Source organism: Rhagoletis pomonella, unplaced genomic scaffold (assembly GCF_013731165.1).
Source record: "Rhagoletis pomonella isolate Grant_MI unplaced genomic scaffold, Rhpom_1.0 Rhpom_scaffold_00006, whole genome shotgun sequence".
Classification (NCBI taxonomy): Eukaryota; Metazoa; Arthropoda; class Insecta; order Diptera; family Tephritidae; genus Rhagoletis; species Rhagoletis pomonella.
The window spans coordinates 43,324,607-43,351,284 of NW_023458560.1; the positions used below are offsets into that span (position 1 = coordinate 43,324,607).

General features: G+C 38.2%; 1 protein-coding gene across 1 annotated transcript in view; it reads left to right on the plus strand.

Moving 5' to 3' along the window:
* Positions 1-26,678, plus strand: part of LOC118740766 (protein sax-3) — a 236,479-nt gene that overhangs the window by 187,443 nt on the left and 22,358 nt on the right. The window contains exons 4-8 of the mRNA XM_036472431.1: positions 18,859-19,143; positions 19,674-19,814; positions 22,200-22,331; positions 22,496-23,848; positions 26,393-26,491. Coding sequence (XP_036328324.1) covers positions 18,859-19,143; positions 19,674-19,814; positions 22,200-22,331; positions 22,496-23,848; positions 26,393-26,491 — 2,010 coding nt within the window. The remainder of the gene's footprint in view (positions 1-18,858; positions 19,144-19,673; positions 19,815-22,199; positions 22,332-22,495; positions 23,849-26,392; positions 26,492-26,678) is intronic.

Here is a 26,678-nt window from a genome sequence, read left to right on the forward strand (position 1 = left end):
CATTTCCGTATGCCAACCGCCGCTAAAGAATTTTCTCTTCAAAAACGCAACCAGAAGAACCGATATATACACCAAAGAAAGTGCTGCTGTGCCGCTAATCTTGTCGCTTGTGTATGTCTGATCGGCTCGTATAATTAACTATTTTATTGCTAAAATGTCATTTAACTGTTCAATCCGAATACATGAATAACAGTTTTTTATTAGAAATCCAACCAAAAACTTAGTTTATTTCTTTGAAATCTACTTATATAATATGTCAAGTAGAAAATTACGTCAAAGGAAGTTAACGTGTGTAAATTTTAAGGTCGTTTTGAGATAGTGAGTTCTCTCCATTTTTTGGAATCGAGGAACCTTAGCCACTCGTTTTGGAAACTTTGCAGTTGCGCTTAAATCGCTTATAAATCTTATACTCAGCAGTTTATGCAGAGTAAATGCCTTACTGATGTAGGTTATTTTTCATCGAAGCAGCTCCTAAAGTAGTCAAATTGGTGGACCCCGCTGCATTCTGCATGTCTTTCTATCAAGATCTCCTTATATAAACATTTTTATATGTATATCTGTTTGTATGTATATATATTCATAGGTTTCTCGGAAACGGCTCGAAAATGGTCCTGAAGAAGTTTTGAAAACGTCGTAAACTTGTCCGGAAAGGATTCCGAACAAATCTTCTGCAAACGGTCTCGAAATAATCCATACTAGTCCCGAAATGGTCCTCAAATAGTCGTGAACTATCCGGAACTTGTTTTGAACTAGTCCCGAAATTAACCAAAATTTGTTCTGAACAGGTCCCAAAATTGTTCTGATCTAGCACCGAAATTAATCTTAAATAGTCCAGACTCGATATGATCAGCAGGCTGGAGTGAGTGCAACAAGCTGGCCGCATTGAAATAAGTGGGGCGCTTGGGAGCACTCGCACTCTGGCTTTTAACGTTATGCTTAACATAGCGCTTGTCGATATCGCAGGTAAAGTGGCTTCAGCTACGGTGGCGGTCAGACGTATGGGCACCGGTTGTCTGGACACTCAAGTCTTCTCGGGGCTTCTATCTCTTTCCGGGTAACACAGATCACTGCGTCCTAGCCTGGCATCAGCTAGCTCTTTCTCAACGCATATCCCATCTAGGATGAGTGGATGGAAGGCGGTGGCTGGAGGGAGGCAGCGTTGAACTTTGGCACGGATGGGTCGAAGCTTGACGGAAGGGTCGGTGGAGCGGCTTTTTCCAGGGAGCTCTCCATCAACCTTAAATGTTGGCCTCCAGCAATGGGCTTCGTTTTCTGCATAAACGTCCACAGTCTGGTAATCAGCCAAATCTGACTGTATGAGTAAGTAGTACATGCAACCTCTATGTGTTAGGCGTGCCTGCTATTCTTTTGGGGATTTTCAACTTTCACTATTAGCGTTAGCGAATGTTGGAGTCCGATTGCAGATCACTGTAGTGTGTTTCAAGCGGAGGTTGCTACTTTTAAGGAAGCAGTCAATTGTCTGCTGCTAGGCGCGATGGAGGTAAGGGAGGTTAACAACTACTCAGACAGCCAGGCGGAAATCAGAGTCCTGGGCACACTTAAGCTACGCTCGAAGCTTTGTTGAGGAATATACATTCCATAGCGTCCGAATATTACTCTGTCAGACTTTTTGGCCTCCGGTCAGTTCAGCGTACCCTGGAGAAAAATACCGGGTCTAGGGGTGGGTGTACTGACATCCTTTTATCGGATCCCTTTCTTTTGGCAACTGTATGGAGGACGGCGAGGTGGAATCATTTCAGCATTTCCACGTAGACTGCTTAGCTTTTGCTAGATTGTGGCTTCGGAACTTGGATTCATACTCTCCTGAAAATTGTGTAAAACATATTATTTTTTTTTAATATTCCGAATAAAATATTATCAACCCTGTCTAGAGCCAATTTAAATTTCCGTTCATGCCGATTACTTAAGACTCTGGCTCTCATTAAAAAAATTTAATTTCTTTCAAATTGCAATTCATTTCCGCATAGCGTAGGTCAGCCCATTTTAATGTTCCCGCTCCCGTCGAAGGCATACCGCCGAAACCACAAATATAAATCGATACTAATGAATATTAATGTGAAAATCATAAATCTCATAGCAGAACGTTACACACATAAATCATAATAAATCAAAATTGAACCACAAAAAGGCCAGTATGGTGGGAAGGTAGCGCTGGCGGGCCAAGAAGGCAATGCAATGCAGGATAAATGAAAAAAAGCAAATACGAAAAACTAAAGGAATTTTATGTGAATTTTGAAAATAAGAAAAAAATGGCGTAAGGCCAGAGTGTACACTAAGGCGTGGTTTATTAGTTCAAATTGATTTAGAGAAGTTAAAAAAAAAATCCACAACAAATTGATTAATAACAAAGAAAACCAAACGAACACACCTTAAATTCAAGATAAAAGGCGATGCAGGTATCTTTTTCTACGCAGATGAGTGTGAATAGAAGGCGAGTGATCAAGGGTAAACGCTACCTACCATGTTAGGCCCAATATTTATAGGTAGGGTCGACAAGCCATTAACAAAATGCCAAAGGGGAGCACACCAACTGCTGTGCGACTGCGATTTACAGGTGAAAATCAAAGGCGAAATGTGCGAAAACAGTCAGCAAAAGCACGCTAACAATCAATAAATTAATCAAAATCAACAGCGGTGACGTCGGAGCAAGCTGATGGGTGCGGCTGTGATGGAGGCAACAGTGGAAACGCTGCTGACGTTGGCAGTGTGACAAGCGAGCAATATTAGAAACAGCCTTGAAAGCACACAAACACGGAAGGCTACATTTCCAAAGCCTCGATAGCAAGGTTGGCTGACTGTTTGACGGGCACGCTCACTAGCTGGTGGTTGGCTGACGTGCAGGGTGACGGCCTAGGTCAGGGCGCTTAAGCGTGGGAGACGTCAACGTCAATGGCAGTGAAATAGAAACAGGCGGATAAAGTAAAATACGGCATAAGGTTGTGTACCAAGTTGTGGCAGCAGCAGCAGCAGCGAGGTGGCATACAATGTGGCAGGCAAAGCGACAACTCAGGCTACCTCTACGCGAGCCTGCATATATATAGTAGGTGCCTCCAATCAAAGGCGTACAAAAATGTTTAAGGAAATTTAAGAGGAAATTACATAAATGTTGCGGCGTCGGTGCGTGGCAAAGTGGCAGAGTGGCGTTGTGCCGTTGTTTTTCCTTTCTTTTGGTGTTGCTTTGCTTTTGCCACTTGAGGAAACAGAAAATTTGCTCGTAAATGATATGCGCGCGTCTACTTATACTTAGGCGCTCCAATTCAGCGCGCGTGTGTGTGTGAATGGAGGGCTAAAGGCAGTGTTGCAGAAAAAGTCAATATTGTTCATTTCAGATTTTTGTTTTTCAATTCGCTGCCACTTCCAGCGCGCACCTACGCCTGTAGGCTGTGTAAGGTTGTGAGGGTACTTTGTAGCGTAGGAGTTTGCAGGCGAAGACTGGCATCTATTCTTATTACAATTCCCTAGCATGAACCGTCTAGCATCATTTTGTTGTTGCAATTGTGTACTTCCATTTTTGTTATTATCGCGGCTTGTGTGACAAGTGGTGACACGTTGCGTGATACAAGTCGACGCTTCAAGTTTCACTTTTACAAGCTGGCTGGCTGGTAGTCAAGCAAACAGCCTTTTCTACTCACTCATTCTCTGGTATGGCATACTCACAAGAAATTGCTATAATTTAAATTTTTTTCCTGCACATCTACATACATATTTTTGCTGTAGGTCCTCGTTGCTTCGTTTCTTACTTTGCACACGTCGGAAACTGCCACTGTCACCGACAAAATCTGTAGGCACCAAATGTATTCCCCGGTTTGGTTGATATTTCATTTTGTATTTATTTTCTCCTTTACTCTCACTTTTTTTCGCTCAGCCCTCGTACATTGTCGTATAGTCTCATTCTTCACATTTTTCAATTGAAATTGAAAGTGAATTACGCGGAAAAGTATAGATATTTTTAAAATGCAGCATTGAAGCAACGACTTGGCAACTGCTTTTGCAATTTTCAGGAAACATTCCAATAACAAAGCCAATTGCCGCCGGTGGTGTTATTGATTTTTAATGGCATCAATCGCATTTTTGTTTATTGTACTCGTGCACCATGGCGTATACGCATCATTGCGTTATCTACATACAGTTGAACTTGGAGATATTATAAAGTCATACAATTTAAGTGGATTTTAGCGCAAAATGAGTTGTGGAAATTGTTATGAATTTTTGCTATACATTTGAGTGGGAATTAGGGGAAAATTGAAAAGATATTAAATACGTATTTTTGTATTTATAAGATTTACGTTCATCTACACATAGTATAAAGGAAAGTCGAGATTCTTTCTAAGCGCTAATCTCGAAAACTACTGCACGGATTTGGACGATATTTTCCCTAGTAAATTATGTAGCGATAGAAGAGTGATCCTCGGTATTTGAAACTTCTACAGTGGCAACCCTGTCTACAAAAAAAATTATAAGACACGCACCGTTCGTTGGATTACAAAAAATGAGATGCCAAGTGAAAGAAACTGACCTCTAGAAAAAAACTAATGTTTTATTTGTTTGAGTAGGGTTGCCACCTGTTAAGAAAATTACTATATTCAGTCTTAATAAGCGAAAGTATCAGTCCTTCACTATCAAATGAAAATACTTAGTCTCTAAATGTGCAATAATATGCTATTTTTTGAGCATGGTTGCCACCTTTTAAATGTGTTACCAAGGTGAAAGGGCATGGCGTTCGCATATACCAAAACCCATACCTCCACCTGTTTAGAAATATTATAAGATGCATTCGTTAAATTACAAAAAGTGAGATGTCAAATAAAACCGCTTGGCCTCTAGATGTTCACTAATGTATTATTTTTCGAGTAGGATTGCCATCTTTTTAAAAAATTATAAGATCTTCACCATTCGCTAGACTAAAAAATGAGATACCAAGTGAAGGGATGTGGTGTCCGGATGAACAATATTCTTTTATTTTTTTGAATGGGGTTGCCACCTACTTAAAAATTACTACAATACATATAATGCGGGAAAGCATTTTTGTTAGTTACATCCAATTTTCATAGTTCGTTCGATTTAAAAAAATTAGGTCTGAAAGTAAAGTGCTTTGCCTTCAGATGTGCAATAATTTTTTTATTTTTTAGAAGAGGGTTGCTACCTGTGCGAAAAATTATAAGATGCAAAATGTTCGTTGGAATGAAAAATGAGGTGTGAAATGAAAGGGATTGGCATCTAGATGTTCAGTGATGTGTTATTTTTTGGGCACCTTTTTAAGTTAAAGTTATAAGATCTTCACCGTTCGTTGGACTAAAAAATTAGGTACCAAGTAAAAGGATATGGTCTTCGGATGTGCAGTAAGCATTTATTTTTTCTAGTGGGGTTGCCACCTTTTTTATACTCCACGGTATTTTTGTTAATGATATCAGGCTTGCACAGTTCACTCAATTATACAAAATTAGGGGGCCAATGAAAGAGGTGGGCCTTTAGATATACGATAAGGTTTTAGGTTTTTGACGAGGGTTGCCTCCTGTACGAAAAATTATAGATAAGATGTGGGCTGTTCGTTGGACTAAAAAGTGGGTTCTCAAGTGAAAGGACTTGGCCTCCAGATGTGCTATAAGGTTTTATTTTTTTGAGTAGAGTTGCCTCTTGTCTAAAAAATTATAAGATCCACACCATTCGACAAAAGGGCTTGGCCATTAGGCATGCAATATGGCTTTAATTTTTTTTTATAGGGATGCCACCTGCTTTCACCAAATGCGTATATGTGCATACTTATGTACACATTCAGCGTTTGACAAAGCCTCGCGTATACGAGGCCAGCTCGCAATTCAAAAGAACATTGCCGTTCCTTTAAAGAATTTTAGTATACACCTTGTTCCTTTGTCGATTGCTGACTGCAAGCCCTGCTGCTATGCCTTGCCTCGTGAAAGCTACACTTCCTACACATTTTGTCTTCTATAAGACCTAATTTAAAGCATGTGCTGATGGCAAACAATGCTTTGATATCAATCCTATTAGAAGCCTTGAGTCTGTTCTTCTTGTTGATAGAAGGAAATCAGTAAGTTTCTTGTAGTATAAACAACACATAATCTTTGCAAGTCTGCAATCCTAAGTTATTTTTCAAAGCTTATCTCTTTGGCGGTACATGAGCAGATCTTGCGATCTTATGATTTCCCGAAGAGAAGTTGGTATATTCGTAATTAGTGAGGCGTAAAAGAGGACACCCTATTTGGCTAGCTCGTCAGCCCTATCATAACCTTCCACACCCTTGCGTTCTGGTGGTAAGTTAAAACAGTTTTTTTTTTTCTAATTCAAATCTGAATTAAGTCAAACTGTGTAAGTATAATAACCGTGAAATGAGAAGACGCTATAAGACATGTTCTCGGTCAAAATGATCTACCATTTCTGGATGATAACACTAATCGCCTTAGTCAATCATTAGGGGACAATTAAAAAGTTGACTGTCTGGAAAAAGGAACTCAAGCGATTTCCGTACATTCACAAACAGAGCAGAATCTTCTCTACCTTCACGGCTGGTACCCCTTTGTGAGTGTGCGGTAGTACTTGGAGGTAGGAAAGATGCTTTTGGAGATCAGGTTCTGCAATCCTTTTGAGTTTCAATGGGCATTGACAGCAGTCAACAGCTTTCGGATCTATAAAAACTCAAAAATATTTTTAGTTCGATATAGTTCACATACGTTTCTATTTAATATATTTTATTTAAGCTTATCAAAAAAAGGACTAAATTCTCTCTTGGACTTCCCCTACGATATCAATATAAAAAAAAAAAACAGTAAATTATATTTATATTAATATAAAAAGCTGCAAAACTTTTAATTATAAATTCATTTTGCGCATGAGGCGTAAGTCTCAACTTGGTTTTCGCGAGCAATCAACAACAGAAGATGAAGCGCTAACCGCACATAAAATCTGACCACAATCACACCACGCGGTAATGAGAACAAAAGTAAAATGAGAGTCGTAGTAGACAAATCGGCGAACATTAGTTAATCAAAAAATACCTGTACCCTATCAGCTCTGGTATTGGCATATTTCCTAACGATGTCCTTCGGGTTAGTGATGTTTTTCGGCTGTGTATTTTCGAAAAATTCTTAAAATACCAGCATTAAACACACACAAAAAATAACGAAATGCCCCGAAAATATACAAAAATTTGCAGTTCAATTATAAAAAGGTCCTGAAAGGTGCCAAAAATTCCCATACGATCATTAAAAACGTCAAGGATAAATCTGGAGTTAAACTAAGAAAACGAATCATAAGTTTTTGCTTAGAATTAAAAATATGTCCAAATACAATGCGACGTCTTGATTTATGCGAAAGCTATTCTTACTACTCATTCTTCCATAACATTGGACTTTTTCGTTGCAATATATGTATATATGTAGCTATCGACTTATATTTTTCCTCTACAAATGCCACCACGGATGCCAGTCGGTATGTAAATATACAGACTTTGCCTATTCATTTAAATTTACACCACCGTACAGAAACCTCTTCAGACAATGACAAACAAAATTATGCGAAATTGTTTGAAGTTCTACTTGGGGCGACTGCCGCCACTTTATCGCCCCTTACTTTCCAGAACTTGCAACTTGCAAGAGTGTCCGATTGCAAGTGAGTATTACCTTTTTTTCTTACTCCTCTACTACTTGTCACTTTCACAGCTCAGCGTTGGTATAGTATGCAAAAAAAAATTAAAAATCGAATGCAAAAACAATAAAAATGTCGGAAGAAATATACGCAAAATGCCACGTTCTCAGGTACTCAGTCACTTTGCCACCTACATACCACCTGAGCAATTCATCAGCACCATGAAGAGTCTGAAAAAAGGGTCTGAACTTACACTTTTGGCAATTTTTTCACTTTTTTGTGTGAATGTTCTTATACACGTGTATATGTATGTACATTAAGGCGCTCCAAAAATGTATGTTCTATACCGAAAAAAATGTACCCCTATTTTTTATTCTGAAATCAAAAAATATTTAGAGGTCGCTCAAAGCGCTTAAGACTCTCCATGTATTTTATATTAAGAAATTTATTATCGTAGAAATTGTGTAGAATTATTGAAAATCAATATTTTTCGATCGGAAAGCTCTGCTTCTCTTGAGAGATTACCAGTAAAAGTACCCAATTGTTTATTTAACAATTTTTTGTATAGGTCCGCCAAAACCCCCAGAAAGTTCAATCGAGGGAGCAATAAAAAATCTTTGGTATTAAAAATTGTTTAATAAACAAATGGTTATTATGATTGGATGTCTCCTGCAGAGAACCAAAATTTCTGATAAAAAAATACATATTTTCAAGGATTCTATACCATATCAACGAAAAGTGGTTTTTTCTAACATCTAAATATTTTTTGCTTTCAAAATAAAAAATTGGGGGTTTTTTCGATATAGAACAATCTGAGGGGATGAGAGCATTAAAATTCCGACTTAAATTTTTTTTTTACCACCCTAATCTACACACATATATGTATAAAATCGTATGTCTGTTACATCGCATTTTTCATCTTTGCAGTTGGCTAATTTTTTGTTTCTTGAAAATTTTCCGTTTTTTTGTGGCCAACTTTGCGTTGGCAGCACAACACAACTAACAAGTGTTCGTATATAGGTATACATATGTATATACTTACTCGACTACTCGTACATTTAAGTAACCCTTTGCTGGTATTTTCTTCATCAAAAAAAGAGAGTAAAACTCCTCTAAAATAAACGTTCTTACTACTTAGTTTTTATTATAAACTTCTTTTTCGCTTTTGTTGTTGCTGTCTAGTCCGAGTAGACAGGCACAAGTGAAATAAATCAAGTTTTGTTAAGCTGACCGCACAAAACTTTCCTCAACATTGAAGTTCACATGCACACCCATACATGCATATACATGTGTACATACCCACATTTTCTGACAGCACCCTTTTGCAGTATTTCTCTATATCCTTCACCTTCACATTCACTTTTACCTTTATTTCTCATGCCCCACATCGTTCGCCTATAACCCCATTAGTTAGTTTGTTCGCCTATTCTCTCCCCCCCCCCCCCCCCCCCCCCCCCCCCCCCTCCTTTTTTTCCCCCTTCCCCCCCCCCCCCCCCCCCCCCGTGGCTATCTATTTGTCTGACTCTCGTCTCGTTGAGTGCCTTTTTTATTGCTTCTCTATTTCATTGCCGGTTCCAACTCGTCCTGTACATTTTTTACCTTGCAATCCATTTTTCTTCACTCTTTCAGTTCCTATTTTGTCGGTTGGTTTGTCCGATCGCATCGTTGGTTGGTTAGATAATGCCTTTTGATTTTGATTTTTATTTGTTTGCCTCAGTTGCCGGCTGCCAGTTGCGTATTCCAACCAACATTTTTAGGGGAGTTGCGAGCACATTTATACTACCCTTTTTCGCTTATGTATTTTAGCAAATTGAATTAAATTTATGCAATTATGGAAATTAAAAGCGTTTTTTTGGTACAAATTTACATTGCTATGAAATAAATACATGCACGGACACACAAAGTCTCATATGTATGCATAAGGATATATCCATGAATGTATACTAGGGTGCATTACACTACATACAAAGAAATATCGGTGTTGGTTTCCATCGAAATCATAAAATTGGATATATTTTAAGATGTTCGCCAAAATATTTCCGAAAAGTATTACGATTTACGTGAGCTGGAACGATTTGGAAATGTTTTCGAAAAATTAATTATTTTGACTCCATTGATAAAATGTTCAAATATTTTTTCTGCAGACCTCTCAGCCTAAATTCTTAGATAATCTGAGCTGATATTTTGAAAATGCATTTTTAAAAATTAATTTTATTTATAAAAAAATTTCGTTTTTAGGTCTTTTCAAATCGGTAACGCACACGTAACTCTTAACATTTTTCCGAAATGTTTTCGCTGCTTTTTTCAAATATAATAGATTTTATAATTCTGGAGGAAAACCCGCTATTTTATTTTGTTTTTATTTATTTTTTGTGAGGCGCCCTACTGTATACGCTAAGAAAAACAACGAGAGAAACATTGCTAGTCTAGTTGGAAATAAATCAATGTTTACAGGAGCATTTTCGAGAATCTATTTAATAATGAAATGGACATTTAAAATTTGGGCCGAAAAATTGTGCTTTTTTATTAACTTATAGCCCTTTTTAGATCACAACCTTCTCAAATAACACTCTTCACGAACGAATTACGGATTTTTATGTATTTAAATACATCGGTATATTCTGTTGTTATGGGTACCTCCCCATCTCCGAATATACATTTCTACTGCCTAAAAAGCGACAAAAAAAACTCTGTATCTACAGACGTGCCTGTTCAGGAGGCATGTTGAAAGCTATAAAGTATATTTATGTTGATTTCCTGTCGGATCGCCAAGTCCATTAGGCTTTATAGATATAACCTTCAGCACGAAAGAAGTAAGGCTTACCGGTCGAAATCGCTTGGCTTCAAATGGGGCGGTCTACCACGCTTTGGGAATGAGCACAACTTCCGCCAGGGGCCAAGCATTGTTTATGAAACTAAGTCTTAGACAAGCCTTATAAATAAGAAGGGCAGCGGACACAAAATCTCGGTTGGGAATTCAGAGGTAAGAACCGGTATACCCTGGGAAGCGCGCGCTTATTAAGACTTAAAACATTTTCTCACGAGATGACATCCATTCCGTTTCTAAATTTCTGGTCACACAAAGTCCCAAGCAAACTAACTGCAATACTATCCAACTTGCAAGACAAGGCAAACATGTTTTTCCTTTGATAGTTATTTATTTTTTTTTGTAGTGAATGCGTGTTTTTCATTAATTTCACTATTGAAGCCCTTTTATTTTTATAATTCATTAAGCTTTGCTTAATTTAATACACATTTATATATGTGAGAGCATGTGTGTATGTACAGATGGTTATATATTCGCCATTCATTAAGTTTTTGGAACTTTTAATACTTTTTCTTTATTTTCTGCTTTTCTGTTTTTGGTTGGCTTATAATTCATTGCGCTTCCTTTTACTTTTTGTATTTGACATCCGCAATTAGTGACACTTTCTGACTTTCAATTCCATTTCAACCATTTAACACACAATGTATGTACGTGGTCACAGAAGAGGCTACGCGACGGACGTTTCTCGAGTAAATTACTAGCGAATACCATCAGAAGTCATGGCAACATTCACCGAAAAAGAAGAAGATGGGAAGAGAGTTAAAAATGAAAGAAATCTCAGCAATGTACGTGAATAGACAAAATACCAATACTAATGAAAGTTAAAATAAGACATCAATGTGCGCAAAAGTAATGAGAGTAAATCTTTTGAAATTTCATTTAATTCACAAAGTCTTTGGCAAAGTTTCTATTTCTTTAGCCATTTGCTGCTTTTCAGAAAATCAAACCGAATGAAATTATTTCATACAAGAAAGATAGAAAGGGGAAATGGTTTTTTAAGTTTTCATGAATTTTAGCAAAATTTTAGATTAATAAGATTTAATCAGAGGGGAGTGGTAGGAGAATGTTGGGGAAAACTTTTAGTGAGTTAGAGCAAAACACATTTCTTTACAAGCTTTTGAAAATGGAAATATGTAAAGCAGCACTAGACTATTTTCGACCCCTAACTGCCAAAAAGATGTAATCCGCTAGCTGGTGTGGGAGTCGAGATATTTGAAAAACTCGTATTTATTTATGGTTTGATTTGGTTTATGGGAAAATCTCGGGAACCGTGTCATTCAACGTATTAAATGTAAATTTTTAAAATGAACGCACAAAAATAAATTTTTATATCAAGTTGTCTTAATAAATTCATTGAAGACAATAAATTCTTAAGTGATTCGTTAAATGCTTTAAGAGTTATAAGCAGAGACGTGAACCGGATGAAAAATTTGGTCTATTCGATTCAGCAGTTTGAACCGTTTTTTCAATTTTGGATTGGTTCGTAAAAGTGGTTTTTTGGTCTTTAAAACGGGGTTTCGGTTCAGTTAAACGGTTCGGAAAGCAAAAAAAAATAATAAAACATTACGCGCAAATAAGTGTCAAATGCAGAACGCGCAAGGTTTAAGTGTCAAGTCTTTGTCAAATGAGATCGATACCTCAATCAATTTAAAAAAACGTTAAAATCCGGTAACTCAATAAAACTCGATAAATCGACAAATTTTGATAACTGTGCGTTTAGAGGACTCGAAGGATCTCGATAACTCAGAAATTTTACACTAAATCGATATCTCGATAAACTTTAGATAACTTTATAAATTCCGATAACTCCATTAATTGTGATAGCTTTATAAATTTTGATAACTGGATAGAATTATATAAACCGATAAACAGTGAAAACACGATATACTTGCATAACCCTGGAAATTGAGATAACTCGATAGATACATAAATTGTCTGAATTGTACCTAGTGACATAATTGCTGTCAAATTTTTCGCAACATAAGCGCCTACTTGTTTATGTTATCTCCAAATTTTCAGGACTTTACCTCATCAATTAATTTTCAAAAAAAACTTGCAAGTTTAACCCCCTGCCCTCACTTTACACACACTTCCAGGTTTAGTTCTGACGGCCTGCCTTTCGCTATGTCGAAAACAACTGTACCACGTTGTCGTTTAGTCCGGTTTCTGTTTGGAGCAGAATTGCTACTCATCTGCAGATAGTTGGTTGCACATCTATCTTTTTAGATGCCCTGTATGTGACGTTGTGAAAGCTTTCTCAATGTCGAGGAAGTCATAGAGCAGTGTTTCTACGTTTTCGTAAATACATACACATGCATATCTCTGTACAGTGTACACACATCTGCGTCTGGCGGCCGCATAGTTAAGCCAACGCAGACGTATGTATTTCTGCGATGATTAAATTTTTACACCAGAAAAATCAATTACAATAATGTCTGTCTGAGGGCCAGTTCAACGACTATAATAACGACAAGGGCAGCAGCAACAACAATACTAACAACGACAAAAAGAAGACGATGGCAATGGACACAGCCGGACAGTAAAAGTCAGAAATACAAATGTATGGTCCAAAGAAAAAAAAGCCTGGCATTCAGACAATTTGGACCAACAAAAACAAAAACTTACTAAAGTCAAAGCAACAAACTTTTTAACTTTTGATTTCACTAACATATATGAATGGCGCAAGCGAGGCTGAGTGGGGCGAGAGGCATATTGACCGTCGAACGAATTGAGCTTGATTGAGTGTGAGTGAAGAACTTTTTTCCTTCCGTACATTGCTTTTACATTTATTGAAGCATCAATTGCGTCTGCAATGTAAAGCGAAAGTATGTAGACAGAAGGCACGCGGACGTAGCTCAAAGTTTTGCAAGAGCGCAGACATATGAAGATGTATTTAGTTGAGGAAGTGTCCGTGTGGCGCGGCGCAGGTGTCCGGGCGTATAAAAATCCAATTGAACTGGACGCGCGCTCGCGCATATTCAATAAATGCTGCCTGCATTGACATGGCAGAAATACTAGCAATGAAGGAAAATTAAATTGCAACAAAAAAATGAAAATAAAAATAGAAAGCAAATACAACAAATAAAATGTGCTTGACTTGCACTGTCAGTCTGGCAGCAACTAAAGACGTTCACGAATGTTGCTGTAGGAAGTAATAAAAGAAAAAGCTTTCCAAGTGCAATTGGAGGAAGGTATGAACTGCATGCAATGTAAGAAAAAAAAAAAATTTAGGTATTTATTTGGTTTGATGATTATTTTCTTCCAAGTTATTGATTGAAGTGCTTATTAAGAGCAAACTAATGATGATGAGTTGTCATTGCAAGGATTTTAAATCCGAGGCAGAGTGCGAGAATATTTAAGTATTTAATATGTCGTTCTCTTTGAGGACCCTAAAATCCAACCAGAAAATTCTTGGGTTTTCGAAGCCCTTATTGAACTATGGAAAAGATCATAGCTCAGATGGTGAACCTCTGCATTCCTGCTAATAATTAAGATGCAATCTCGGGTTGCAGCAGCAGATCAGGGTAGGAAGCCGAGGAACGGGTGTTGTGAAAGGGTCGGGATATTGATCCAAAGGTCGCTGGAAAAAAATAACTGCTCCCATCGGTGGGCACGATAAAGAACTTCATTAACTCCAGCGTGTCAGTAGCAGTCACACTTCTGCTAGAGTTATTGCATGTCCTACCCGTTGCTGTAAATCAACCGGCTGGCCAAAGAAAGAAGCTGTTGGCGATTCATAAGCAACATACCTCAGCAGTGGAGGAAATCGGAAATATTGTCCTAGAAGAATAGCTCCTGATGTCACTTTCATTTTCGTCAATGAGCACCTCTCTCCGCGATTAAAGTGGACAAGCGAAATGATTTAGAAAGGCAGGAAGCAGTTCATGAACCAAGCATACAAGCTTGGAAAGTATTAAGCCCAAAGTGCAACGTAACAGATACCAGTGCATGAATATGTACCTACCGAAAGCAAGAGTTCAACATGTCCTCCCCTAGTTAGTAGTGAGTTAAGAAAGAGCACGTTAGTACCAGTCTAGCCACGCGCTGATCCTTATTATCAATCAACTTGGCAGTAACCGGCCCTAAGTGCCCAATGATTCCAATGAGGCCGGTTCATTGTAGCCGCTCCAGCTTTCTGAAGAGCGCAGTCTTCTCTAAATCACAATCCAAAAGAGAGGCAAGAGCATGCCACCCTGCAGCGTTCCCCTGCTGATTCTAAGCTGAATGGCTAGGGCAGTTCTATTGCAGAGCATGCGGTACATAAATTTTTTAGGTCGATTTCGACTCCTAACCTATGAAGGGATATTTTCTGTCGACTTCAAGATCCATTGAACTGATGCGCTGAACCCGACACTGCTCATTAAAAGCAGTAAAATTAAAACATTAAAACATTAAAAAAACCAAAAAATGCTAGTAGACTGCTTAGTGCCAAAATTTAATCTGAGAATGTAGCATATAAAAGGCCACTAGACTTGCGACGTGCCTTCGATCAAAGTATCTAAGTTTGAAGTAAGTATTTATCATTTCCATGTGCAGCAATTAAGAATTTGATGATAATGTTGGCAAGCTTTGAAAATTGCATTTAGCATAAATGTAAGTAGTTACTACATACAAAAGATAATTGACGCACACAATTGCGATGCTTAAGTGCTTAAAACTATAAAGCTAAACTTTTGCTCTAATCAAAAGCTATATATGCTGCGATTCAACTAAAACTTGTATGTATACATTATTGTCTATTACGCATACATACATATGTTATGCATGTTTATTTTTGTTTGTGGCTTATTCATCACACATTAAATTTAGCAAGGACATTGGCTCGGCATGCGCTTTTAACTCATTTGTTGCATCCAATTACGTTAATTGCAAAATCTCTAAAGTTCGCCAAAAAGTTCAAATTGTTGTCGGCTCTATTAGCAACATCTTTCAGTTTATAACAGACTAAAGTTTGTATTCATATAATCATACACACACACATACATATATGTACATTTATTACGCTATTAAGTGTTCTATTCGTTACACCCTATTTCTTTCACAGTCATGAAATTGTGCGCAATTGCTCGTCTGTTTTCTGAAATTGAAGGTTAAAACTTTTGGCTGACATTAATTAACGATTCCGATTCAGTTGTGCTGGCGGGTATGCTTTGTGAAGGGCGGAAATGTAAGCGAATGTGTATACTATATGCATGTGAATGAGGCATTGTGGTCTCCAGCATGTCAGCTGTGATTTGATTAATTATTCCGCTGCCGGATACTGACAACTGTAACTAGACCGATATTCTTCAATTAATTTTTTATTTATAAGGAGTAGCTGTAACTTAGCTTTTGCTCATTTTACAAAGAAATTTAGCTATTTAATATCCACTAACAACATATTTAGCTTAACAAAAAAAATTTTACTTAATGTGCCCAATTTATAGTCGGGTAGTTGAAGTTAAATAAAATAAAGAGTCAACCTTTGAATCGCGGTCCAAAATTTGGATTCAGCCGCGAAAATATCCAGCCCTAAATGCGATAAATATTTAAACGAAATCTTTTTAAAAAATGTTATATCCTTGATGCTGAGCTGATGTATTAAATTCAATTGGTTGGTTCATTCTTATTGGACTTTTATTGCAGAGGCATAACTATTACAAAGGAAAATAATAAAGATGAATCAATAATTACTATAGTAAGATACAAATTTTTAGAATCAATTATTCGTAGACTTATATTTAAAAAAGCTTTTTTACAGTAATTATGAGTGAGAGCTTTTGTTTAAGTCTTTAAGGACGGAACTTGTTCAGTACCAATTCGGGACTACATAGTTCAGGACGTTTTCGGTACATTTTCAGTACCTTTTCGTCATATTTTCGGCGCTCTTTCCGTGCATTTTCGTTATCTTTTCGTTACTTCTTCGGCATCACTTCCGAATTGGTCCCGAATTGTTTTCGAACTAGTCGCAATCCGATATGATTCCGAGCTGGTCCCAAAACGGTGCTGAACATGTTCCGCCCTTAAAGACTTAAACAATTTTTTCTCACTAAAAATGATTATGGAAAGACTTTTATAATACAGATCTCACACTAAAAGTCTTTGAAGACTTAAAAACCGTATCTCGGTAATAATTATTATGAAAAGTTTTTATACTTTAAGTCTCAAAATAATAGTTATCGAAGACTTAAAAAAAAATTCTCACACATACCCTGCAGTCAAACCCCAAACTAATCAAGAAAAATACTAGTTTACAACTAGAATTTCTTGACTGAAAGCGAACTAGTTCGAAAATTACCAGACTTGTAACAAGTACAAAACGATTAATTCATGCTGGACTTCAACAGTTTAATACAAAGTACACGAAATATTATAACTTTTATTTGGGTATAATGTAAACCATTAAAGCGAGTATATATTCAATTATACCAGACCTGTTAAATAATGATTAGTAATCATAACGATTATTAATAAAAGCATGTTTTTTTTGGATAACCGTTTAATGATTAAATACCAATATGAGCACCTTTTTAATGATTAATAATTAGTTAAAAATTGTTAATTTATTCATTAATTTTAATTACATAATTATTTAGTTATTTTTGATAAGTTTCAATTATTTTAGACTTTTTTTAATTACACGATTAATATAATTGTTTGATTACTTTCAATTTTCAACCAACAAGCCAAACTATAGACAAAAATTAGTTAGTACTTAGTAAGGATCGCTAACAGCTTCGCAACGTAAGGGAATGATTTTCGTAACAGGACTGATCTCATCCGGAACATAGAGAAAAATTTCACTGCATAGAAATACATAGTTTCGAATGGCTAGAAACGATCTTTCGTTTGGGTCAATGAAGAACCCTCTCTGGCGAACTCATCAGTATCCTCAGTCCTAGAGTCCCAAACTAAATTTATGTAATGTATGTCTATCCAGAAGCGCTTTTCACTACTTAAACAAATTCGATTTGGTTGCAAATAGCTCCGTCCGAGAAAATGGCGATTTACTTGCATGGTAAGCTGCTAAGTTTAAAAAATCAACAACCTTCTCCAATTGAAAATACATACCTCCTAGATATTCCGGCAATTAGATTATGCCCAGGATACTTGCTCCAACTTCTTGAATATTTTTGGATCCATCGTTAATACATACGAATTTACAAACTCCCCGTACCACTTGACTATCGAAGGGAGAAGTATTCTTTCGGAAATTCCATTTCAGGTCACGTATAATTATACCGATTGTAATCGGTGTTTATTTTTAGAAAAACGAATTATAATACATAAATATTTGGTGACCACAATTTCTGATGTGTAAATATTTTAGGTGGGGGCGAAATTTGCGTTAACCCAGCAGAAGATTTGTAACTGCTTCTTCTGTGACCCAGCAGAAATTCTGGAAGAGTTCAGGACTATTTTGGGCGATTTCGGGATTATTTCGGGACCGTTCATTGACGTGTAAAGGACTATTTCAGGACCGTTTTGCGAATTGTTCGGGATCATTTCGGAACGTGTTTGGAATCATTTTGGAACGGGAGTGTTTCAAGACTTGTTCGAGATCATTTCGGGACAAGTTTACGACTTTTTTTAGAACCACTTCAGGACAATTGTGTGGAACTAGTTCGGGATCATTTTGTTGTAGTTCGAAACAAGTCACGAAATGGTTCTGAAATTGTCTTGAACTATTCCCGGAGTGGTTATGAAAAAGCCGAATACACTTCCGGACCATTTCGGGACTTGTTCGGGAACATTTTGAAACTAGTCACGAAATTATACGGAAATATTCCTGAACTTTTCCCGAAGTGGTTACGAAAAATCTTCGACTGGACCTGGCTAAATTAATAAAATCAAATGAAATCCATGTTTAACTTCTAACCCAACCCATTTAAGTGCATATGTAACTGATTCGCCTAATAATTTGCCAAACCTTAATTCTTAATGTGGTCCCATAAATGGTATATGTATTAGAAATGCCATAGCATTTGGTAGGACTTTCTTCTTTCAAATTTTTTCTTCCCTTCTTCTTCTTCAAGAAACTCGATATTTTTAAGATGAAAATCCTGTTTAATAACCAAATATTTTATATTTACTCCGTTTTCCTTCTGTAATTAATACTGAATTTTCAACACTTTCCTCTCATTCCCACTATCCAATCGTGCATACAACACTTATTTAAAGCTTTCAACGACGAACATAGACGGAAAGCATTTCAATACCTTCCAGACCTTTCTCAACTGTCTCGCCCATTTGTTTCTGGTATTCTTGGCATTTCTTAATCGTCTCTCACACAATTTGCCAACGTCTAATCCTTCGTTTCCCAAGCACCCACAGCATTTTTAACATTTCACGCACACATTTTTTCCCCAACAATTTATCTAAACACCTTTTAACCGAATGAAAAAGAAACTAATTTTTATTTATCCTTTCAGTGCTGCGCGACGAATTCCGTCTGGAACCACAGAATACTCGCATAGCACAGGGTGACACAGCGTTGCTGGAATGTGCCGCACCGCGCGGCATACCCGAACCGACGGTCACATGGAAGAAAGGTGGCCAGAAATTAGATTTGGATAGTACGAAGCGTATACGCATAGTCGATGGCGGTAATCTGGCCATACAGGATGCACGTCAAAGTGACGAGGGTCAATATCAGTGCATTGCCAAGAATCCTGTGGGCGTACGAGAATCTGTGTTGGCGACGCTCAAGGTGCACGGTAAGTAGGGGCATGAAATAAAAAAAATACATACATACATACAAATGTATCTAGGGGCTACGAGTATGTGTGAATTGTGGCAGCAAAGCAAACACCTCACGTACATACATATGTATATGAATGTGTCAGTGCGCTTGTCGTTTGCTGTGGCAATTTGCACAGCTGATTGGCAACGAAATTGACTTGGCAACTGACAACTGGCAGCCACAACGACTTAGATTGCCGACCAATGTGTCATGTGTTCGATTTTGTGGCAAGCAGGCGCATACACTCCTACAAATAGACATTTGTATGTGTAGGCCACAAACAACATTTTTATGATTGAGTCACAAAATTTATGGCTAAATTTGCTCCAGTTTCTTGGCTGTTTGCTTTTCCCAGCGCTGCCATTACCTACCACAGTATTCATTAATTTTATTTCTTTTTCCATTTTTTTTTGCCTTCGATTTATGCTAGGCTTATGCCTGCTATGAATTTCTTCTTTTCTTCATACTCTTATTTGTTTGTTTTTGTTTTCGTTATCGTTGCAGTGAAACCGTTCATCATACGTGGCCCACATGATCAAACGGTGCTGGAAGGCTCATCAGTGACGTTTCCTTGCCGTGTTGGCGGTGATCCAATGCCAGATGTTTTATGGTTGCGCACAGCATCCGGCGGAAATATGCCATTGGGTAAGTGGAAATGCGATTGGCAAAATATGGCACAGGATAGCCAATTCTCTGGCTGTTATGTACTAGTACTATATTAGTAGGAAAATACTTTAAAATTCTTAAGAGTAAATATAAAGCTGCAATGTGCCTTAAATTTATTACAGAAAATTGATAAATGAAAGAGTTTGAAGAGTGTGATTCCCACCTTATTGTTGTAGCTTCTACTTTGCCATCCCTAGAATCTGCTAATCCTTAAATAGTTTTCTTCAAGCACAGGGCCCAGGAAAGGTTGGCGAAGGTGGATATTGTCTATTGACGTTTATGGACTGTCTATATAGAGTCGGGTCCATTCATTGTCATAAGTAGTGCTGTAAATCGTTCATTGGTTCATAGTGATGTCATTTCATTTAGGTAGTTCCAACTGGACTTGCTTCTTTTGTTTGGATCTAGTAGAATACTCTCCAACAGGGAAAAGAGCTCACCAGCGGTATGAGTACGAGGCCACGGTGGCATTTTTCTCTTTCCAAGAAATCTATGGAGTCGAAATGGGAGCTTCATTGTTCCTGAGTTTCCATAGAAATCACCTTTCCGTTGTCAAATCAAGGTCTTTAATGCTTTCTGGGTCTTAAATCCATGGTTATTTCTTTTAATTTTGATTGCTGTGCACCTATGTATGACGCTTTCAGCGGCCCTTGTTATGCCTATTGCTTTCGTTAAAAGCCTCAAATGCCATTGCACGTGACGGTGGTTGCATGCTAATGCTATCCTGCGGGAGTAAACTATCTTACAGAGATCATCAATCTGTCCATGGCCACTCTCATCGTACAGATATCTGAAAAACGGGGAGAGGTCCCACTGCTTAAACCGAGGAACCGGCTAACAAAGGAGAGTCTTATCTCCCGATAACCGCCTTTTCCCGGTAGCGAAGACACATTGAGGTCTTGCTACTCTACATTACAAGTACCGTAAAGTGCACAGCACAACAACAGCACTTAACGTCTTAAACACCCAGATAAATCGTGGCCTGAACCGAAACTGACCCTGTGAGTGAACAGCCTTAGTAGCGTTAGATTTGTCAAAAGCGTTTGATACCGTCAACCACTCCACGCTACTAGAAGATATTGAGGGACTAAAACGGTGGTCGGTGATTTATCTGAGTGGTCGACATTCGTGAGTAATTTTCAAAGACAAAACCAGCAAAATTAAGCAAGAGTCTCACAGGAAGGTATCCTTTCGCATATGATGTATAACTATTACATCTCAAAGCTCCCTCAACCAGAAGAGGGAATCTCTATTGTCTCTTATGCTGACGACTGCTCGGTAATGGCGTCCTGGTATTTATAAGTTATGCTCGAAAGTAAACGATTACGACTCCAAACTCCTCAGCAACCCTTTTTACCACCTGTACGAAGGAAGTCAGAAGTTCAGACTACAGCTAGGAATTCACGGTGATGAAGAACTAACTCCAATGGTGAATAGCCAGAAAATTCACGAAATAACCTTCGATAGTCTCCTCCTTCGCATACAACCGCAATTGTCAATAGAGTACATAGGCGTAACAAGGTCTTCAAATCGTCAGCCGGCCGCACCTGGTGCAAAGACAAACAAACATGGTTGGTCACATACAAGGCAATCGGCCGGACTAACAAGACTCAGTGGACGAAGCTACAGCCTACCAGTAGGCCATAAACGGCATTCACAGTGAGTCGGTCTCGGCTTACTCCGACTCTCGTCCTGTTAATGCCATTTTGGGAATACGACTATCTGACGTGGACGAGAAAGAGTTTCGTCTGCTACTCGCGGCACCTCTTCGTATGTCCCCTAAACCCCACTCTACTAACGCCTCTGTCCCTACGGACTAACTCAGTCGGAGTAGCACACTTCTTGGGCTACTTTACGTTGTTTGAGCTTGACGAGGGGATTGATGTGCAAGCAGGCCTTATCAAACCGCTACAAAAATAAAAACAAAAATAACAACAACGATAAAAAATAGGTTCAATTCATAAAAGAAGCACAAAGTAACAATCTTTAACGACATTGCAGCGGTATGAATTTTAAAAGCCTTTATTATAAGATATTAGGGCAATTTATTTTGGGGAATTTTCAACCTTGCTAAAAAATAGAGCTTACCATTTCACAATTCCGGGACAATTTAGCCCTGTTAATTTATCAATTTGGTTATAAAGCGGCAGTAAGCATTTGTTGGGGAAAAGGGGGGATGCAGGTTAAAGTATGACTCGATCAGTCTCAAGCTTATATTAACTAGCTAAGGAAATTTATCCCACAGGATAACCAGCATTATTAATAACGGTTTTGCTATCTCTTAACTTTCCAATTTGATAATCTTACCCCTATCTTCTCAACTTAGTTTCCAATTTTCCAATTTATTTCTTCTCTTTCACGTAGATCGCGTGAGCGTCCTAGAAGATCGCAGCTTGCGTCTAGAACGCGTCACCATTGCGGACGAAGGCGAGTACAGCTGTGAGGCGGATAATGTGGTCGGCGCGATTTCCGCCTTGGGAACGCTAACAGTTTATGGTAAGTAAGAATATTCCTTTCATTTTAGATATCTAGAAATTTTAGCTGCTAGTAACCTTTGCACACCAAACCAACTTATGCGCCAATTATTTTTATTTCCTAAATTTATCCGCTAAAACCAACGCTGCACTACCGTTCCCTGCAACCCGTACGCCTAACTATAGCACCTCCCAAGTTCATACAGCGACCGACTAGCAAGTCTATCGAGCTGGGTGCCGACACTTCGTTTGAATGCCGCGCAAGTGGCAACCCGCGGCCTACACTCTTCTGGACAATAAAAAATAACCGCACGATTATATTTCCTGGCGCGCCGCCACTCGATCGTTTCCAGAGCTTAAACACCGAGGAGGGCCATTCCATATTGACGCTGACAAATTTTCAACGCACCGACCGCGATTTGGTTGTGGTTTGCAATGCAATGAATGAAGTGGCAACTATAACGGCGCGTGCTCAGCTCACACTCGACTCACAAGAAGACCGACCGCCGCCTATTATCATTGCAGGTCCGGTCAATCAGACGCTGCCTGTTAAGTCGATGGCCACGCTTCAATGCAAGGCTATTGGTTTGCCAAATCCAACGATTTCCTGGTATCGTGATGGCATACCCGTGCATCCGAATGCGAAGGTGAACATCACAGCAGCCGGCGATTTGATAATTTCCGACTTGGACCGCAAAGAGGATCAGGGTTTGTATACATGTGTGGCAAGCAGCCGCACCGGCAAGTCCACGTGGAGTGGCTACTTGCGCATCGAAGTGCCCACCAATCCGAATATTAAATTCTATCGCGCACCCGAACAAACCAAATGTCCGAATGCGCCCGGTCAACCCACAGTGCTGAATGCCTCCGCCAATGCACTTACCATTGTCTGGCCGACAAGCTATAAGGCGGGCGCTTCGCCACTCCTCGGCTACACAGTCGAAATGTACTCGACGAATAAGAGTAAGACGTGGATTCCCATTGCCGCACGCTTGAGTGAACCCATTTTCACGGTTGAAGGCCTCAGTAGTGGAGCGGCGTATATGTTTATTGTGCGCGCAGAGAATGCGCATGGTTTCTCGCCGCCTAGTCCCATTTCAGAGCCAATTACGGCGGGCAAATTAGTCGGTGCCGGCAGTAGGATTGGTGGTGGCGCCGCAGGTGGGGGTGGTGGTATTAGTGGCGGTGCTGGTGGAGGCGCAGGCACATCCGAACTGCTACTCAATGAAGCGGAAGCTGTGCTGCAGACAAGCGACATGGTCGAGCTGTTGGAGGCCAATGCCACCGATTCGACAACAGTACGCCTCGCTTGGGACATTGACAGCGGTCAGTACATCGAAGGTTTCTACATTTATGCGCGTGAATTACACTCGGCTGAGTACAAAATGATGACCATATTGAATGCGGGCAGTGGTGCGACGGCATGCACCGTAAATGGATTGGAGAAGGCGAGCATGTATGAGTTTTTTCTTGTGCCATTTTACAAGAGCATCGTAGGCAAACCATCCAATTCGAAACGTATACGCACCATGGAAGATGGTAAGTAGAGTAGAGCAAGAGATGAAGGCAATGTAAAAGTCAATGATTTTTAAAGTTGCCACACGAATGTAGTTCGGTAGAATATGTGAGTGAGAGAGTGTACCAGTGTGTGTATTGTAGCAAATGTGAAGGGACTTTTGTTCACTTTTGGGTTTTATGTGCTTGATACTTGATTAGGTTTCACATTCACATTCCAAAACAATGCACACAGAAAGGCTGTAAACACTCCACCTACACACATAGCGTTACACCTACACAGCTTAAAGTTGCCTAGGCATATATTGCAGACACAATGGACCGGTCTGTGAATGCTGTGATTGTCTTTTTGGTCACAGCAGCTTTAGTTGAGTGATTTATAGCCAAAAATGGCACTGCTCTAAGCGGCAATTTTCATTTAAAACTGCTCCACACTCGGCCCATACACAAAGTGGCCCAGCAGGAAATCCATGAGGAAAAAGAAGAATTTTTTAAATCTTTGAAGTTCTTTGTAGGACTTGGGCAGGACTTGTAATTGAACCGATGCATTCCAGTTTGTCGATAAATTTCCATAATTTTGTACACAGCGATAATTCAATGAATTTCAATATATATTCAATACATATATATTTCGTTGTCTGACTATTAGATACCTGCTTTTTGCTTTATTTACCTGTCTTATATAAGTTTTCAGCTTTGAGAAAACAGTTTAAAAGTGTTAATTAATATTACACCCTCGCTGGCGTCCCGGTGCCAGATGTCCCGATATTGAAAGTGCTGACTCTGCACAAACGTTCCATCGCTAAAATGCAACCCATTCTGAAGATATTAGCCTTGAGAAAATTCTTGCATATTTTAGACGCCAGCTCTTGGACTAAAGCATTTCCTCAAATATCGCAACTTTTTTTCCGAGCTTTAAGAGCATAATTGGTACACACAGGAAATTATATGATGGCGCCTTCAGTGGTATGAGGTATTAACTCATATTTTTTTTTAACTCCTATAACAGTCAAAGTTTCAATGGCTAACTGTAAAATTAGCAATTAGTGAGTTAACACCTTCTTCAACCAGAGGCTTCTTATTTTATTGGAATTTTTTCGTTCCCTATAACAAAAAAGTTTTTTTCCATTTTATTTTTAAACCTTGCTATACTGGAAGCTTAAAATCAAATTCGAACCCAAATTACTTTCAACTTTATAAAAAATAAATGAATCGCTTGACTATTTATTTGGTACAGAATTTTTTGATTCTTTATGTTGTATATCGTATGTAAGTATAAAAACTGAAAATTTGGAGAAAAAATGTGTCTTCTTTTGAATATAAATGTTTGTTTGTTTCTTCGAACAAGTTAAGTATTATTGCTATTTATCAAAATTATTTTGTTAAAAGATATGTAAAATATTTAAAAAACTCATTCAAGGAACAACTAGAAATCTTAAAAGTTTACCTTCTAAGAGGTTCTAAAGAAAATATTAAAATAATTTGTTTTCTTCTAAAAAACGGAAAATACCGAACGTAATTTTATTGGTAGGTAGTACGTATGGACACGTAAAAACGCTGTAAATTTGAAGAAAATAAAAGGTGGCCTTTTTGAGAAAAAAAAAATTTTTTTTTTGTTTTTCCATAAAATCGTGTTAGTGTTATTGTTATAGTTTATCAAAATTTTTCACTTTTATTTATCATTTAAAAAAAAAAATACAAACAATGGGGACAAATAAACTTAGGAGGAAAATTATAGAAACTACAAGGTTTACAAAAAAATTTCCAAAAAATTATTATTTTTGACGAAATCTTAAAAAAATCATAGAAAACGCAAAAGTAATGCTATGAAATAAAAAAATACGTATTCATATATTTTTCAAGCAGGAAAACATATTTTAATCTGAACTTAATTCCCGATATGCCATCGGACTGCCTGCATGATTTGAAATGGATCCAGTCATAAAATAAAAAAAAAATAGAAGTGTATGTTTTTGACAGTGTTTAGCAAGTCGTCATCGAATTGACGATCATTATTACTAACGTATGCAAAATGTGGTTAGTACTCTAGGGTTACATCTATTTTAGTCTTATGAATGTGGCCATAAGGATTTTGGAAGGGAGTAAGAACACAAAATGAAGTACTTTTAAGGCACAGCAAAGCACGCCGGGTATTTGCTAGAAAGTTCAGAAATTTTTAACGTTCACTCAAACTTACCGAGAGTAACAGTTCTTGGCGATATGACCTATCAAAATTGTTAATTTGTTTTTGTTAATTTTGTTTTATAAATGGTTTCTATGTGTAGTGTCGCCTGCGAGTCTTATTGTAAAGTAGTTTCTTCAATTACCAAATTCATAAGAGAAACGTTTGAAATTTTTTGCACAAAGCCAACACCCACACCACACCACACCACACCACACCAAACACAGCTTTAGTACACTTTAGCTCCTCATTAGACTGCCGTCACTTAACATGGGTCACTGCGCTCGTAAATCCATCTACAAATAGTACCTTCACTTATTTACATATAACACATACAAATATACTGGCTGCTCGAAATTATATTAAAGCGTCAATTTCTTTTACAGTACCCGAGTCACCGCCACACGCAATGGAGGCCATACAATTCAATCGAACATCGGTATTTCTCAAATGGCGGCCACCCTATCCGAATAAGACACGAAATGGTGCGTATAAAAATCGCTTATAGCCGCACACATACATACACAGAAATGAAATGAAAATCCGTATCTAGCTTACTTTCCTATTCCTCCCCGTTTGAGATTTATGCAACTCAAAAGTGTAGTAGTAGTGCTACTCCTTCGAAGTGCATCTTGACAAGGCTTGCCAGTATTTTGGCAAATTTTCATTTCA